The sequence below is a fragment of the Pelobates fuscus genome, chromosome 4 (genome assembly GCF_036172605.1).
Source record: "Pelobates fuscus isolate aPelFus1 chromosome 4, aPelFus1.pri, whole genome shotgun sequence".
Classification (NCBI taxonomy): Eukaryota; Metazoa; Chordata; class Amphibia; order Anura; family Pelobatidae; genus Pelobates; species Pelobates fuscus.
In genome coordinates, this window is record NC_086320.1 from 327,915,546 (window position 1) to 327,932,435 (window position 16,890).

The 16,890-nt window shown below is 41.1% G+C and overlaps 1 protein-coding gene across 2 annotated transcripts in view; it reads left to right on the forward strand.

The window, feature by feature from the left end:
- Nucleotides 1-16,890, forward strand: part of SNX13 (sorting nexin 13) — a 132,053-nt gene that overhangs the window by 84,564 nt on the left and 30,599 nt on the right. For both annotated transcript variants that reach the window (XM_063452396.1, XM_063452395.1), the window contains exons 13-16: nucleotides 1,910-2,103; nucleotides 5,726-5,830; nucleotides 6,328-6,460; nucleotides 9,235-9,272. In XM_063452396.1, the coding sequence (XP_063308466.1) occupies nucleotides 1,910-2,103; nucleotides 5,726-5,830; nucleotides 6,328-6,460; nucleotides 9,235-9,272 (470 nt within the window). The remainder of the gene's footprint in view (nucleotides 1-1,909; nucleotides 2,104-5,725; nucleotides 5,831-6,327; nucleotides 6,461-9,234; nucleotides 9,273-16,890) is intronic.

Consider the following 16,890-nt stretch of genomic DNA (forward strand, 5'->3'; position numbering starts at 1 on the left):
TTAGATCCTCATTTATCATAGTCTGTCTTTAAACACTTATAGAACATGCTGGTGGCATGAACTGGATGGCATTTCACCATACATGTATGTTTAGTTTCCTGATTTGGGATTTATTTTTTTCATTTTCTTGGCCATTTAGCAAGGTTTTTCAGACTGAAATGTAATCTGTCAAACACCATTTTTCAGTGGGGAAAAAAAATAGGTGTTAAATCTGTATATATTTTGGATCATACTTAAAACTACTAGCACACTTGTGTGTTGAAGTGGTTATGGGGTTTGCAGTGTGTATATTCAGCTTATTCGCTTTGAAGTGCTGCACATATGGAATTTATCCCCTTTGCTGTTGGAGGTGTAACTTCACCCCCAGCAGCATCCTGAAATCATCATTACTTGCTGTGGACTGGATCAGTTTTATATTTCTATGCACAGAGTTGCATTCATTGGCTGAGAGCATTTAGCTGGCTCAATCGGCCAGTGAATGTCTGGCGGGATCTACTTACAGCTTCTGCAGCTCTGCAGATGCCGAATGTCATCACTTGCTACTGGAGGACGTTCGGCGCCTGCCAAGAGGTAAGATGGCAAACCAATGTAAACCTGTTTGTCTCATTACCACAAAATGGGGCCAGAATACCCCTGAGATCATAACCATTACATCGGGCTGTAGTGGTTATGATACTTGCAGCAACCATTTAATTAACAATCTGTGTGTAAGCTATTTGGAACGGTAGTCTCCTCACCTTTTGTTGCTGTTTATTGTAACCTTCAAAATACCACCTTAATGCATGTTTGCACACTGTAGAGCACTGTGGCATTTGTAGGTGCTTTATAAGCAAGCTTAGATGGATGTTCTCTGATAGACACTAACACTTGATCAGATCATGTCTGTCTCATTTCCACTCTGATGGCTGATCCATTTACTCATATACTGTTTGCTGAAATTAGTTAAAAGGGCGCTCTAAGTATCATAACCACAACAACCCACTGGGTATATGTGCAGTGTCCTAGGATATTATGGATGTTTACTATAGCATGAGTATTCAAGCTCCTGGACTTAATGTTAAAGTCTTCATGGCCTGGTCATTTAATCCATACAATATAGATTTTCTTTTGCAACATTAAGAGTTCTTGTGGTTCTTGTGGCCGATATGGTACTCGCTACAGATGCAGTAGAGAGCAGAATAGTTGATGACACACATCAGTCATACTAGGCAGGTCTTGATATAAGTAGATTACTGTTTTAAAATGAACATTTCAGATAATTGTGCATAGCTCTGTGAAAATATCTGCAAAATATATATATATACACAACTTTTTACAGTTTTCCTTGCAGTTCAGCCTTACTGAATGCATGTTCATCAATAATATAAACACTCAGAAAACTAGGTATGATGGATGGACATACATAATTGGTCCATCTCCAGACAGCAACACAAATTTGAGTTTAGTCTTTAGTAGGCCTAAATATTTCAGTAAATTTTAAAAACTTTATTGGCATTTAATAAAAAAAAAGCATAACACAAGATGTGCTGGTAATGGGACTTCTGTGTTTTTATAAATGGTACATTTATTTGTATTATTGAAATGCTTGCATCATGTAAGAGGGACATATTTCTTCGAAATTGAATTATAAAAGCAAAGCTGCAAAAATTTGGGGGAGATTTATTCAGTCAATGCAGGCGCTATCTTGGGACAATCTCTATTTCGAACACTTGTATAGCACACTCTGTCAATAAGAATACAACACATTCTGTACTGAAATCCATGCCCCAGAAATCACAAATGAATGCGATATTATTCAGATCAACTAACCATGTTAACAGACATAGAGAAAAACAGAATCCAACTTTTAAATGCTACATGCACAGTGAGTTTACATATAGTCTGACATGCATATCTTGTGTTGCCATAGATTTTATGCAGCAGACCGGTGGGCAAGCACATCTCTTCTTCTGGCTTACAGTGGAGGGATACCGGGTTACAGCACAGCAGCAGCTAGAGGTGTTGCGTAGTCGACAACGGGATGGGAAGCATCAGACCAACCAAACAAAGGACCTTTTAAGAGCAGCTGCTGTTGGGATATATGAACAGTATTTATCTGAGAAGGTATGTAACATATGTCAAATGTGAATCCAGTTGGAGTTGATGCTCATTATATCAGACAACGATTGCTAGTGCTTTTTAATGTCCTATTTCTAAAATTTGCTTTTACAGTTTCAAATTAATTTTAACAACATGTAGAAAACTTTCTTTCATAAGTAAATTAAATTATAAATTACTTTAATATTGTACTTGTTGCTCATCAGATCAAAATCAATCCTGTTCGTGGAGACATTATGAATACATAAATAGAAGCTGTTTACCTCAATGATATTAAAACAAAAACAAAAAAACACCCAGGTATAACAGTTGAGTAATTAAGCAGGGAAGCAGAGTTATTCACTAAAGTGGCCATTCAGAGTGAATTTCCCATATAAGGTCAGAAAAGATGAACTGAAAGCATAGCTGACCTAGAGAATGTTTACAGTTCAGCTGTTTTAACCTTAAAGGTGCACTATAGGGTCAGGAACACAAACATGTATTCCTGACCCTATAGGGTTAAAACCACCACCCCCTGTCCCCCTCATGCCTCCCTAAAAATAGTAAAATCTTACTTGTATTCATGTCTGCAGCTGCATGCACGTTTCCTTTAGACCTGCCCACTGCTTGCTGACATCAGCAGAAGTGGTAGCCTGATCCAATCACAATGCTTCCCCATAGGATTAGCTGAGACTGACAAAGAGGCAGATCAGGGGCAGAGCCAGCACAATTCAAACACAGCCCTGGCCAATCAGCATCTCCTCATAGAGATGAATTGAATCAATGAATCTCTATGAGAAGTTCAGTGGCTGCATGCAGAGGGTGGAAACACTGAATGTTTGGATGCATTTTAGGCAGCCATGACCCAGGAAGGATCTCTATCAGCCATCTGAGGAGTGGCCAGTGGAGTTATCACTAGGCTGTAATATAAACACTGCATTTTCTCTGAAAAGACAATTTTTCCAGCAAAAAGCCTGAAGATAATTATTCTACTCACCAGAACAAATGCAATAAGCTGTAGTTGTTCTGGTGACTATTGAGTCCCTTTAAATTTGAAATTCACTTTGAATTCTCACTAGTGAATAACCTTGGAATTTTTTTCATTTTTTTCGTATTTTGTATATAATTTTTTTTTCCATATAATTCTGTAGTTTCTTCATTTAAAGCAACTCCCATGTTTTTGTTTTTAGCATAAAATGAATTACAATATGTTTTTGGTTTATGATTTCATTGATACTTTGCTCATAAGATGTCTAATTTTAAACTACAATAAGTAATGTAAATATAGACACTTTTTTGCCATTAAAATGTTTGTTTACCTTACATTTCTCCTATTGAAAGTTTTAGAATATTGATTTATTTTCCACGTTTCATTTAATGACTGGATTTAGTGTAAACAACACCCAAAAGTGAATGTATACAGTGTGTGAGAAATAAAGGATTTTGTACAGGAAAACCAATTAATAAACCTTCTTGACCTTAGCTGATCTATTGAAAGAAGGACCATATTTCATAAAGTAGACCCTTCCTTAGCAAAGTTTTTATTGCGAAATGATAAAAAACAGAACAGCCATATAAATACAAACTTACAAAGTATGGATTGGTATAGTATAAGGAAAACTAACTGAACAATGAATATCTCAATGCTTATCTGACTCAGGAGGACTATCCTGATCCTCTTCTGTTCGGTTTATAGGCCATGTCTGATTGGGAAATAGTTATTCAAACTCACATGCAGAAAGGAAGAGAAGAAAACGGTGTTAAAAGCTGCACGGCCAATCAGCATCTCCATGGGGAGCGGTCTGCGCCTCCATGCCGACCCAATCTAATACACTGCCCCCTTCCTCATTCTAATAAACTGCCCACAAATCCAATACACTGCCCCTCCTCCCTGCCTCCCACTCTAATACACTTCCCCCTTCACCCAATCTAATACACTGCCCCTCCTCCCTCCACTCTAATTGAATACACTGCCCCACTCACACCACTCTAATTTAATACACTGCCCTACCCCCAATTTAACACACTGTCCCCTCCCACCACTCTAATACACTGCCGCCCATCACCACTCTAATACACTGCCCCACTCCCTCCCCCAATTTAATACACTGCCTCCCTCCCTCCCTCCCCAAATTAATACATTGCCCCCCACCACCACCACTCTTATACACGGCCCCACTTCCTCCCCCAATTTTATACACTGGCCCCTCTCCCCGTCCCCCCCAAATTAATATACTGCCTCTTCCCTCCCTCAGATGAATACACTGCCCCCTTCCTCCCCCAAATGAATACACTGCCCCCTCCCTCCCCCAAATGAATTCACTGCCCCCCTCCCTCCCCCAAATGAATTCACTGCCCCTTCCCCAATTTAACACACAGCACAGGAAAATCCCCCAAGCCCCTCTTCCCCTACCTTCAGATGAGCCACCCGTCCACCAGTTCTAGCTCTGCACAGGCAGGCCACACGCTTCTCTGACACTGCGGGCAGGAGGGAAGGGATAGTGGCTGGCCTGCTCTCAGACATACAAGCACTCTGTCATCTTGTGGCTGTGGTCGCAGCCACAGCACAAAGCGACCCCAGGACAGGCGTGCCGCAAATATATTCACTGTCGGACGCATGTTTGACATAATTACTGTGTAACCCTGAAAATATTGAAATTAAAATCTCCCTCTACGTAATAATGGGTAATCACACTGTTTGTGAGAGAGTTTATTTAAATTAGCAAACCAATGTTGTGCTATCTGCAACAATGAAGAATTCAGCCACAATTTGCATGATGCTGCACTGTATACGTTCTGTGACCGTGATTTACTTTAAGTTTAATTTAAACAGGAAAGACCGCATTAAATAACAATAGTGTAGTAGTAAAAAAAAAGAACACATAAAGGGGATGGCTTAGCTGGACTTCTTGCAGAATGCAGTTCCCAAGTTAACAGGCCAATTTACTTTTAGTAGCAATAAGCACGTCAAAAAAAAATGTAGCCACTCTTACCCTGTTTTTGTGTTTGTGTTAGAAATGCTAAAGCAGCATTTTCTGCATATTTTCAGGGGATTTTGAGTAAAACAAATTGCTTTGGAAAATTTGCATATATTTCACAGTAATTTTCTATAAAAACTACTTTCCAATCCTACTCAATTTCCTACAACTCAGAGCTGTAGTTTAAGGCAATGCTCAGTAACTTAACCATACAAGGTTCAAGTCTGTCAATCAAGGAATGCCCAATTCATGGTTATCTAGGAATGTATAATTTAAAAGATCAAAGGTCTTTGACAGAGTATGTGTAAAGGGATTTGCCCTAAAGTGTAGGAATTGGTCCCCTGTGTGGCCCCGAGGCTCAGGAGGAATCTTCTTCTTAATTTTAGTCCCTTTTACCTTAATAACTTGTCATATTAGCAGGTAGCACTTAATAACTTGAGTGGTATTGGCTGGTGAACTCCTTGGCTATAGAAATGAGTGTCCTGCAGTTCAGTCTTGGCAGCAGATGTGTAGCTTATGTGGCTAAGAAGAAATGTTTGTGCTAAAACAGGGGCCCAATTTTAAATGCCTGGCCACTGGATGACAGGATTTCTCTAGCCCTAACATAGCAAGACTTATTTTTTTATGAACAAACACATTAATATTTACCCACTCCTTGATATCTGTGACAGGCATCACCCAGAGTCCATATTGATGACTACTTACTAACAAAGCTGGAGAATGTTCTGAGCAGTGAGGACCCAACACCTGAGATTTTTGACGATATACAGAGAAAGGTAAAGTTTTATTTTTATTTATTTTTTTAAATAAAGTTTAACGTCAAAGATGTGTCTGTACCAAATATGTTAATGTATATTTTGAAATATATTGTATTTGAGCTTGACATATCAAGTTTGTCAAGGGAATCGACAAGGCTTTGTATCTCTTTTCTATAGAATCTCTTTCCTCTTCCATATCACTAGAATAGTTTCACTGGTATAAATGTAATTCTATGACTCTGCAATTGAAAAAACCTGATTATGTTAATATTCTGCATCCCTTTCCTTTGTTTAAGTGAAACACATTTGGACTGAATAACTGTGGCCTAACTAGGCTTTTATTGTTCTACAATTCTCCAGAAAATCACTAATTGGAAAGAAATGGGACCAACTTAACTCTTGTAACTTTGCAATTACTGCAGTAAAACGGTGATTTATTTATATTAAAATCACATTCCAGCACAATTTACAGTTGTTTTCTAATTTTAATGTGCATTATTCCTGTTTAAATTTAGGTATATGACATGATGCTGCGAGATGAAAGGTTTTATCCCTCTTTCCGTTACAATGCTCTTTATATCCGAATGCTCGCGGAGTTAGACATGTTAAAGGAACCTAGTTTTAAAGGATCCGACGATGGAGATGGAGGTAATCATTAAAAAAAATTGCATGTTGCAGAGAAATCCTATGTTCTTAGATACAGTGCTGATAGAATTTGTAATATTAATTGAAAATTAATTTGGTTAACTGGTAGTTTTTAAAACCCTATTTTTACTCACATTCATAATGCCTGAAGGCTTCTTCTAAGAAGTCCGCATATGCAGGGAATAAATGATTAGATAAAGGCACAGCCTCTCCCTTAAAACCCAAACTCTATACAGAGATCCTTATTTTGTGTTCTCTCCTAGCATCTCAGAATGCACTTTGTAGCAATATGGATGCTAGAAGTGGTTCTGTCATTCTTAAAAATAGACACGGCTAACTTTGAATACAGGACAAAATCTTGTATACAGACAGGGTGATTCATTAAAGCGAGAATTCACCCAAGTGGCTTTCAAATTGAAGGCCAAATAGCCTAATTGCTAAAATTCTGTCAGCTATACTTCCAGTATGCCTACTTTGAATTCTCGCTTAAGTGAGTAACCCTGATAGTTGAATGATTGGTATACTTACCCTGACGAAATTAAATGGAATACATATTCTCCTCAAAGCACCTGCCAGCCTCTATTGTTGGTTACATTCTCACACATGCACGCATACACAAAAGCAGATGTCATGTCTCCAGAAGATTTCCAAGATCTTCCTGGGCATGTGCAATCATTTTCCAGAGGTGGCTAGTGTGCCTCCGTCAGCCATCAAAAAAGATTGTTCTCATAGAAATACTTATTTCTATAATTTTTTCTGTTATTTTTCTTATGTTCAATCGGTAAAAAGCTATAATTTAAATAAAAGTCCACAAATGTGTCTTATTTACCCATTGTCTTCTTCCTATGTACTGTACAGGACATACATTATTATTTTATATAAGGTTACTCTGGTATGGTATCTATAAATATTACATTTTCAAAAGCAATAATGTGTGTTTTGATTGGTGTGTTACACTCTGCTCAGTGTGGTTTCAGCTGAGTTGATAGTGAAAAAAAGTGAACCCGAGAGAATTTATCAACCAATGAGAAATAAACCGAATGAGAGTCACTAATTACAGTATGGAAAGAAAACATGTATTCCAATGCATACTTCTAAGATATTTTTCACTGTTATTTAAATTTGTATAGTTGGTAAGCTATTTGCTTCAATGAAAGAAATTAGTTAGATAAATGACATTACATATTTGAAATCTAGCAATGGGAGTCACAACAACAACTGCAAATAAAACCACCGTAGAGTGCATGGTAAACCTAAAGGATTATTGCTTAATCCTTAGAACATGACTCTGGGAGTACTGAAATGTCGATTTAAGTGAGTTGCAAATGTTTTACTACATTTATGTGCAGGGAACCCGTTAAATCAATCTGGAACATGCTGTTGGCTTGTGTGTTATTGCCCTCTAGTGGAAAAGTCTGCTTTTTATCTTAAAGAGATACTCTAGTCTAAACAGCACAAAAATCACTGCATCTTAATAAGGTGATTTTGTGGCATAGATGTTATCCCTACAGCCTTGCAAATGAAAATAGTGTTATTTTTGTGTAATAAGCATTTGATTGGACAAACGTCACCGATATCACTGGTGTATGTATATGGCTGAGGGATCCGGTCATGTGCTAAAGATAGGGATGTACAAAATATATTCCCTTTCAAAACTTGATTAAAATGATATTGAATTAAAAAAATTGTTTTGAAGTAACAGTTGTCCTTTAAGCAAAAGAGGATATCAGTCGGAGGAGTCTATCTTTGTGCCGAAATAAAAGTTTAATTGCGTTTTTTTTTTAAATTCTTGTTTCATATTTAAATATATATATTTGCAATGTATTAAAGGAACACAGGAAAACCTCTAATGTGGGGTGTGTATTTCGTTTTATTGGTGTTTTTTACAGGGTTACTTTTTAACCAGATAATATACATAAAGTGCTACAAAACTCGCAATTCCCAAATAAAGTGACCATAACTAAGTGCCATACAATAGTTTTGTGCAATGTTGTTGTTTTTTTTTTTGTTTTTTTTAAACTCGTATACATACAAGTATAAATTTAAACACTTATATATCCAATATTAAAATTTTCCAAAACCGGTTTGGTTACAATCTGTGAAAAACAAAGCACACTTAATAGTGCAGATTTGTTTTTCACAGATTGTAACCAAACCGGTTTTGGAAAATTTCCATACTGGATATATAAGTATTTAAATGTTATACTTGTATGTATGAGTTTAAAAAAAGTAAGGAAACACTGTTGTATGGTGATAATTTTAACAACTTCTGTAAACAATATTTTCATTCTTTAATTTAATCAGTTAAATGTACATTCAAATAATAACTTGTTTATGCAATAGCTTGTGATATTAGTTTTCTTCGTATTTTTCTGGACATTTTTTAAAATATTGCCCTGTTCAAAGTAGAAGTAATACTAGTTCTTGTATGTTTTCTTTGTGATTGTAACATGAGACAACCTTATCTGAAACCGGAGTCTTAAACACATGAAGCACTCTCTGTTTTATGAATGCTCTGTTCTTTGCTTGTTGCAGGTGCACATGCATTTTCATTGAGATGTTTTGGTTGTAAACCTTTGGGATTTAGAGATTCAGATATTGGGTGTGTGCCATAAATTGTTAAATATTCTTGTAAAAAATGTTTGTTGTGTTTTCAACTGACGTGATTTGATTCTTGGTAAAGTGAGCATTTACCTCAATAGTTTTTTTTTTTTTTTTTTTTTTTGTTTAAAGCATCTAATGAATTCTGTTTTTGTTTTGTTTGTTTTTTGCTCTAGAATCGTTTAATGGGTCACCAACCGGTAGTATAAATCTGGTAAGTTAAGGATTTTTATATATATATATAATATAATATACGCACACATTATTTGTAAATTTTAAATAGATATTTTCCCTTCGTATAGTGGCAGTACTTACAAGTGGGATGTTCCTTAGGATTCTGGACAAGAAGCTCCCCCTTCTTTAGAATTTAAATGCTGTGCTCCGCCTGCTGCCTCCATATAAGCTGTAACTCAGAGACACTCCCCAGTTCTTCTTGTCCCGGCAACGGGACGGACAGGTTCCCCCACAGTGCAGGTGGAGATTTGGTGCGTTCAGCACAGGTTGCTGACCGGGAGGTGAGTGCCCGATAGTTTCCCGGGCGGGAACTGAGCGGCAACAGTACTTCCGGGTTCGCGTTACGGAACGTGACCGGGTACTGTCTTTTGTGTTTTTTTCTGACGGAGTTCCCAGGCGGTTCTCCTTCATTGCTCATTACGCATGCGCACAGCGGTGGAACGCACGCCCGGGAGGCTTTGCGTTCCACCAAACACAGAATCACGCTACTGAGCATGCGCGAAACGGTGTTTGGCGCCAAATTAAAAATTTGGATACATGGCTGTGCAGGACCTTCCTGACCCCAAGGGTGGGTGTACAGTTCTGGTTCTCCGTGTCACCTGCCCTCCTACACGGATCTTAGGTGATTTAAGGTGAGGTTTAACTATTGAACTCTCCTTTTTTTCACCTTTTGTTTTTATGCATGCTTCTAGAATAAGTCCTATGTCTCCAGATAAGACAGATATAGACAAGATGTCAACTTCTGTTCCAAACACCACAAGTAAATCTAAGCACTTATGTTGTCTGGAATGTGCATTACCTCTACCTGACGGATGTCGCAAAAATACATGCAATCAGTGCGCAACGGATCGGCTAGTAAAAGCCGAGCAGACTGATATGGCATCCTTCCTGGGCTGGTTTCAGGAATATTTGTCCCAGACATTTGAAGCTATTCGGGAGAAACTGCCCACACAGCGTAGGAGGAATAGATCTCCTTCTGTGTCTGACGTCTCTTCGCCTTTGGATATTTCCAGCCTGACTTCAAGTGTGGAGGAGGGGTTTCCACCAGAAGAGCTGAAGAAATTTATTAAGGAAGTGACGACGGCGGTACAAGAAACTGAACCTACCAAGGGTAAGGTTAAAGGTTTCCCAATGTCTCCTTAAATCTTGGATCTCCATCATAGAGAATGAAAGAATCTTGAAAGACGTACGTTCAAGTCAAGCTACAGTCTGGAGAAAAATGGGAAGATCTTCCTAAATGGATGTTCAGATTGACCAGCTATCAAAGAAAACCACTATACCCATTGGCGAAGTCTCATGGCTTAAAGACCCAATGGACGAACGGGCCGAAACTTCGTGTAGTAGAATATTCCAGGCCGCAGGATATCAGTGCAGAGCTGAATTTGCAGGTTCAGCGGTTCTCAGAGCTCAGAGCGTTTGGCTACAAGCCCTGGAAGATTACATTATGGGAAATCTGATACAGATCCTTCCCATCTCTTGTTCCTACTGAAAGATGAGTTTTCTTTGTTTATCAGCGAGGATTATGGGTTTGTCGTCAGTAGCCAGAAGAGCTCTTTGGCTACGAACATGGACAGCTGACTCTGCGTCTAAAGCACCCTTATGTGCATTACCCTTTGAAAGGAACAAACATTTTTTTGGGGCACTCCTTTGGAAGACATTGTTAGACAGATGTCTGATACGAAGAAAGCCCTGCCTCTGGATTAAAGAACCCAGGGATATTAAAGTTTTCAGTACAAGGGTCAGAGGTCCTTTCGTTACCAGGGCGGTTTTGCAGGTTTCAAAAGCATGATGGCCTATGGCCATACCAGCCTGAAAATCCCTGATCTCGTCAGATCTCAGAAGCCATCCAGACTCGGGCCTGGTTAGTACTTGTATGGGAGTCCAACTATGTACCTTAATTAAACAGCCAGTGGTCTTGACAGGAATCAACAGGCATGACAATAGGGGAAGTTTTGACGCCATAAGATGGGAGGACGCCTTCGGTTCTTCACCCAAGACTAGGAAAGAGTGCTTCATAGGTGAATTACAAGAACCATTTCAGAAGGTTACAGAATTAAGTTTCATCGAAACCACGTCCATCCTTCCTACGGTCAAGCTATCCATCAAGAGTAAACAAATTCTCTTCTTCTTTAAGAAATGTGGTAGAGAGGTACCCAAACGTTGAGTATTTCAGGGAGTTTACTCACGCCTTTTTTTCTGGTTCAAATACCAGATGGAATCTAGTAAACACCTGCTTACATGACAGAAGTTCCGTATGGAACGTATTTTGTCTTTTGACACACATTTTTACAAAGGGAGATTACATGGCGGAGTTGGTTTAAATATGCTTATCTCCATGTACCGGTTTCAGAATCTAACCGGAAGTTCTCAGGTTTGCGGTTCTAGCAACACTGGCTTGTTGGTCTAGTGGTATGATTCTCGCTTCAGGTGCGAGAGGTCCCGGGTTCAAATCCGGAAGTGCCCAAGCATTCTTGTTTCAAGAAAGCGAAGGATTCTCCATTTACATTTAAACTCTTCCCTTTGGCCTGTCCTCAGCTCTTCGAGCTTTTACGGAAATCCTGGCATCCATAGCAGTGGTTTTACGTCTGAAAGGTATCTCGATTGTTCCATACCTGGACGTTTGGTTCCTGAAGGCCCAATAAAGACAACTGCTAAATCTTCATCTCACGATTACAATGAAGATTTTAAGAGATCACGGTTGGATCCTGAACCTGGAAAAATCCAAGCTGACTGCGTCACGAAGTCTAGAGTTCTTGGGTCTTAGAGGAAATTCACAGTCCCTCTCTCTTTTTCTACCATTAGTGAAACAAATGAGGATTTTTAAAGCCGTATCAAAGCTGCATAAAACCTAAGTTCAATCAGAGATGCTATGAGGTTCTAGGCCTCCTCGCTTCTGCAATCCCAGCAGTGGCCTGGGCAAAGGCAGAAGCAAAACCATTGCAATGGGACATCCTTTCCCAATGGACACGAAAACAGGAAGATCTAGACTCTCCTTCCACCTATCCAAAAGGGTGAAAGGACTCCTGAACTGGTGGAAACACAGAAGCAAAATCTCAAAGGGCCTATCGTTTGCTCAGAAACAATAGTTTATGATATCCACATATGCCTCCCAGATGGGTTGGGGCGCCCATCTAGCTTCTCAGTTCCGTCAGGGTCTTGGAACGGAGTGGAGTCAGGCGCTTCCTGAAGTTTCAGGGTTTAATGCTGTTTGGAAGGCACTGGTTTCCTTCCGTTCAGCCATCACAAATCAGGCTATGAGGATTCAGTCGGACGACGCCACTACAGTGGTTTTTTTCGCCAGGGTGGCACGAAGGTAAAAGCTCTTCAAGAGCTCTGCTATCTCATATGTCTTGGGCTCAAGCGAATCTTCTCGCTATATCAGCTATCCATGTCAGAGGGTCTCTAAAGTTAGTTCAGACGGCCTCAGCCGTAGACTTTGGTCTCAGGCAGACTGGGCACTGTCAAGCTAAATTTTTTGGGCGCTGGGTTCACGCTTCGGCAGGCCGGAGATAGACCTGTTTGCCACAAGGAGATACAGGAAAGTTCAATGTTTTGCTTCTCTCCATTCAGGAGAGTACCCAGTTGTCCTAGACGGTCTATCGATACCTTGGACCTTCGACATGGCTTATGTTTTCCCTCCTGTCGCTCTTATACCACGGATTGTTCATAAGTAAGATGAAGAAGGCAAGTAATTGGCAGTCCTGCCCTTCTGGCCGAACAGGAGTTGGTTTTCGGAAGTGGAAAACTTGACAATCTCACATTAGCATCTCCAGTCTCTTCTCAAATATTGGAGAATGTGACTCTCCCCGTGGAAACTCTGGATATTTTTCACCTGACTGCATGGTTGCTGCAAGGGTGATCCTTCAAGGCCATGGTCTCTCTGACCTTTATGTGATGTGTTGCTGTCTTCTGTCCGCTGGTCCACTTCGTAAATCTATTTCAGAGTTTGGATGAAGTTCAGAACCTGGTGTTCACTTCGAGGTTGGATCCGGCCAAAGCCTCTATCCCGGAAAGTCTTTCTTTTTTGCAAGATGGGTTTGAAGCCGGCCTGGGAGTTTTCGCTCAAAGGCCAGATTTCAGCTCTAAATCACTTCCTGGTTCGTGGCTTTGCCTCAAACCTGCTTTTTCTAAGATTTCTTAAGTCCATAAGGCTTAAGAGGCCTCCTAAGTAGTACCTTTCCCTACTTGGGATCTGTCTGGTGCTTCGAGCCCTTTGTGAACCACCATTTGAACATTTACTGGAGGTTCATATCAAGTTTCTTACCTTCAAGACGGTTTTCCGGGTGCCTATCGCCTCTGCTGGTTGAGTAGGTGTGATCCGAGCTCTCTCTTTCTCTCCGGAATTCACCTTTTTCATCGCGACTAGGTGGTCCTGCACACCAAGCCTTCTTTTTTGCCTAAAGGTTTCTTCTGGTGCTGCAATTACCAACCTATTGTCCTACCGGGGTTTTATCATTTTCCTACGTCGGATCTGGAAAGAATGTGACATCTCCTAGATGTTGGAAGATCCCTGAAAATCTGTCTTCAGATGACTCAGGGATTAGATCCTTAGATCTATGTGTATTCTTTCATGGCGCTAACAGGGGTTGTGCTGTCTCAGGACCCTCTTTGGCCTGATGGCTAACGTATACAATCAGGTTGGCTTATCAATCCAAAGGGATTCCCCTTAGTTTCCCTTTCAAGGCTCGTGCCTCTAGAGCTATGACGACCTCCTGGGCTGAAAGAGCAGCCGCCTCACCTGAAGACATCTGCAAAACTGCTGCTTGGTCTTCCTTACATACTTTTATCAAGCATTGTAGGCTGGACGTATTCTCATCATCTGAAGCTGCTTTGGGCGTAAGGTGCTACATGCTGTGGCCTGCTGAGTTCCCACCCTTTGTTGTTTGCAGGGGTCTTGCTATATCCCACTTGTAAGTACTGCCACTATACGAAGGGAAAAACAGTAATTTTACTTACCGTAAATTCCTTTTTTCTTAGTATAGTGGCAGTACTGGCTTTCCCTCCGCTTTCAAATAGATAAAATTCTATGCATCATTCGGTCTCCGTTTTGGTTCTTTTGTATTACTGGTGAGTGTCTCTGAGTTACAGCTTATATGGAGGCAGCAGGCGGAGCACAGCATTTAAATTCTAAAGAAGGGGGAGCTTCTTGTCCAGAATCCTAAGGAACATCCCACTTGTAAGTACTGCCACTATACTAAGAAAAAAGGAATTTACGGTAAGTAAAATTACTGTTTTTTGCTGGAAAAGTACATGGGTATTTTATAGTGCTTTGCAGTAGTTTTTAGCACATATAGTAAAGGTAACAGATGAAAGTTTTGTAAAGTGAGGGTAGCAACTTAAATTTGCTACTTAGGTTAAGAAGAGCATTGATTTGCTGATGGTGACTTGAACGATTTTGATTCAAGCAACTTGTTTTAACAGTCTTTTATGGATGAACTCTGGTTGGATGGCTGGATAATGATTGTAAACTGTTAAGTTAGTAAACAATATTAATATAACTTGGTTAATTTGCAGTTCCCGCTACACTACGTACTTTTAAGTTATAGTAATTAAAAACACAGAATGTCGGGAGGCATGGTTTAGACGTGGACCTTAATGACCGCTTAGTCTCAGAGCTCCCGCTCATCCGCTACGAAAATAGCAATTGCCAGCAGCACCAGGACACACCTAGAAATGTCCAGTACGGGCTCAGGAGTGAAACAGCCAGGGAGAAAGCGTGGGGAGCGAGGGGAATCAGCGCTGTCGGTCATGGAGCTGTTTGCGGCTGCACATCCCTCGCGTCTCACGCAAGATGGCCGCCATGCAAGCCCACGCAGCTCACTTTCCCCAGTATCAGTGGCAGAGGGAGATAAGATGCAGATCTGCAGCATGAGGTTGCAGCACAAATCCTCCAGAAACTCACTGAAGTCAAAACTTACCTGGCAGGGGAGATGACACGAAATACCCAAGAGGTAAAATCGGAGATACAAATCTTGGGGGCCCGGACGGCAGATCTGGAACAGTGTGTGGGAACCACAGTGGAGGCGCATAACGGAGTGGTGATCCACTCTGAAGCAATGGCACGCCAAATAGACAGCCTCAAAATGATGGAGGATTTATCCAACTGCTCAAGACGCAACAACCTGTGGGTGAGAGGCCTCCCCGATACCCTCAGTCAGGAGCCCCTGGCACAGGCAATGCAGGACTATTTTAAACACGACATACCTGATGAAAGTGGGGTGGATGGATAGGGCCCACAGAGCGCTAAGGGCCAGGAGAGCTGAAGGAGCCGCTCCCTGAGACGTCATTATCTGCTTTCACTACTACGTAGCCAAGGAATCTATTGTGAAATATAGCATGGACAATATATTACAGTACAAGGATGTGGAAATCTCTATATCCCAGGATCTATCTATCTATTATATCATATGTACATAGTTAACTTAAGCTTATGTTCTGAGGGAGGATGATCCCAGAATGGGACTCACTGAAGTCAGAGCTAAACGGAGTGGGTGCTCCACTCAACCCACACTAGCACCCACCATGACAACACACACACCTTTACACTAAGCGCACTAGCCCTGATAGGGTACCCTAGCTACGGCCCCAGAGGTGACATGGGGTGAGGGTATTCCGGTGAAGAGAAGGGCCCCATATAACCTGGTTAGAGGACCACTTACAAAGGTCATGATAGCACAATCCGGGGGGATCTGATGCTGGGGGGTGGAGGGTTACTATACTACCTGGTTGTAACGGGAATGTGAACTGAATGACGATCATAGGTACTGCACCTTAACACACAGGCAGGGACTGGGGCTGGGAGCCACCTCCCTTGGCGAGGACCTTGGATTCGTTGAGGGAGGGGGGGTTGCACCCCCGGACTGCTCTGCCAAGGTGTAAGACCAGACTTTATTTGTTTTGAGTTATGTTATTTTGTATATGTACTGTTTACTAGGTTCATGCATTGCTATGTCCCCGCGGTACTGGGGGGCCTTGAATAACAAACACACCATAGTCCACACCCACGAAGCATTACCAACAAGTTTAGGCACAACCCCATTGCTCTGAAGGTAAAATCTATGAATGTTAAGGGCCGTAATACACCAAATAAGCGCCGCTTATTGCTGAGGGAGCTCAAAGCTGAGGTTGGTTCTGGTTAGATTACAAAACAGGACATACACTAGGACTTATGAAGCACGTGCACTGAGAAAGAGAGCAGGGGTGGCCATCCTTGTCCATAGACAGTGCCCGCTACAGGTAACCGGCACACAGGTTGACCCGGAGGGTAGGTATGTGTCCCTGACAGGCACCTTATACACCACTAAGATTCACATAACAAATGTTTACGCACTAAACTACCCAGACACACCATACTGGGGACACTCTTACCACCTTGACCCAAAATGCAGGAGGGGGAGTGGTTGTGGTGGGGGGAGACTTCAACACAGTGCTGTGTCTGGCAGCTGACAGGAGTGCGAAACGAGGGGTACCCAGATCCCAGGGCAAGGGCGCATAAGATACACTTGCACGCGTGGCGGCTCCAGCACCCGGACATGCGGGATTATACATTCTGCTCTGCACCACATGACACATACTCCAGGATAGACCATTTACTGCTA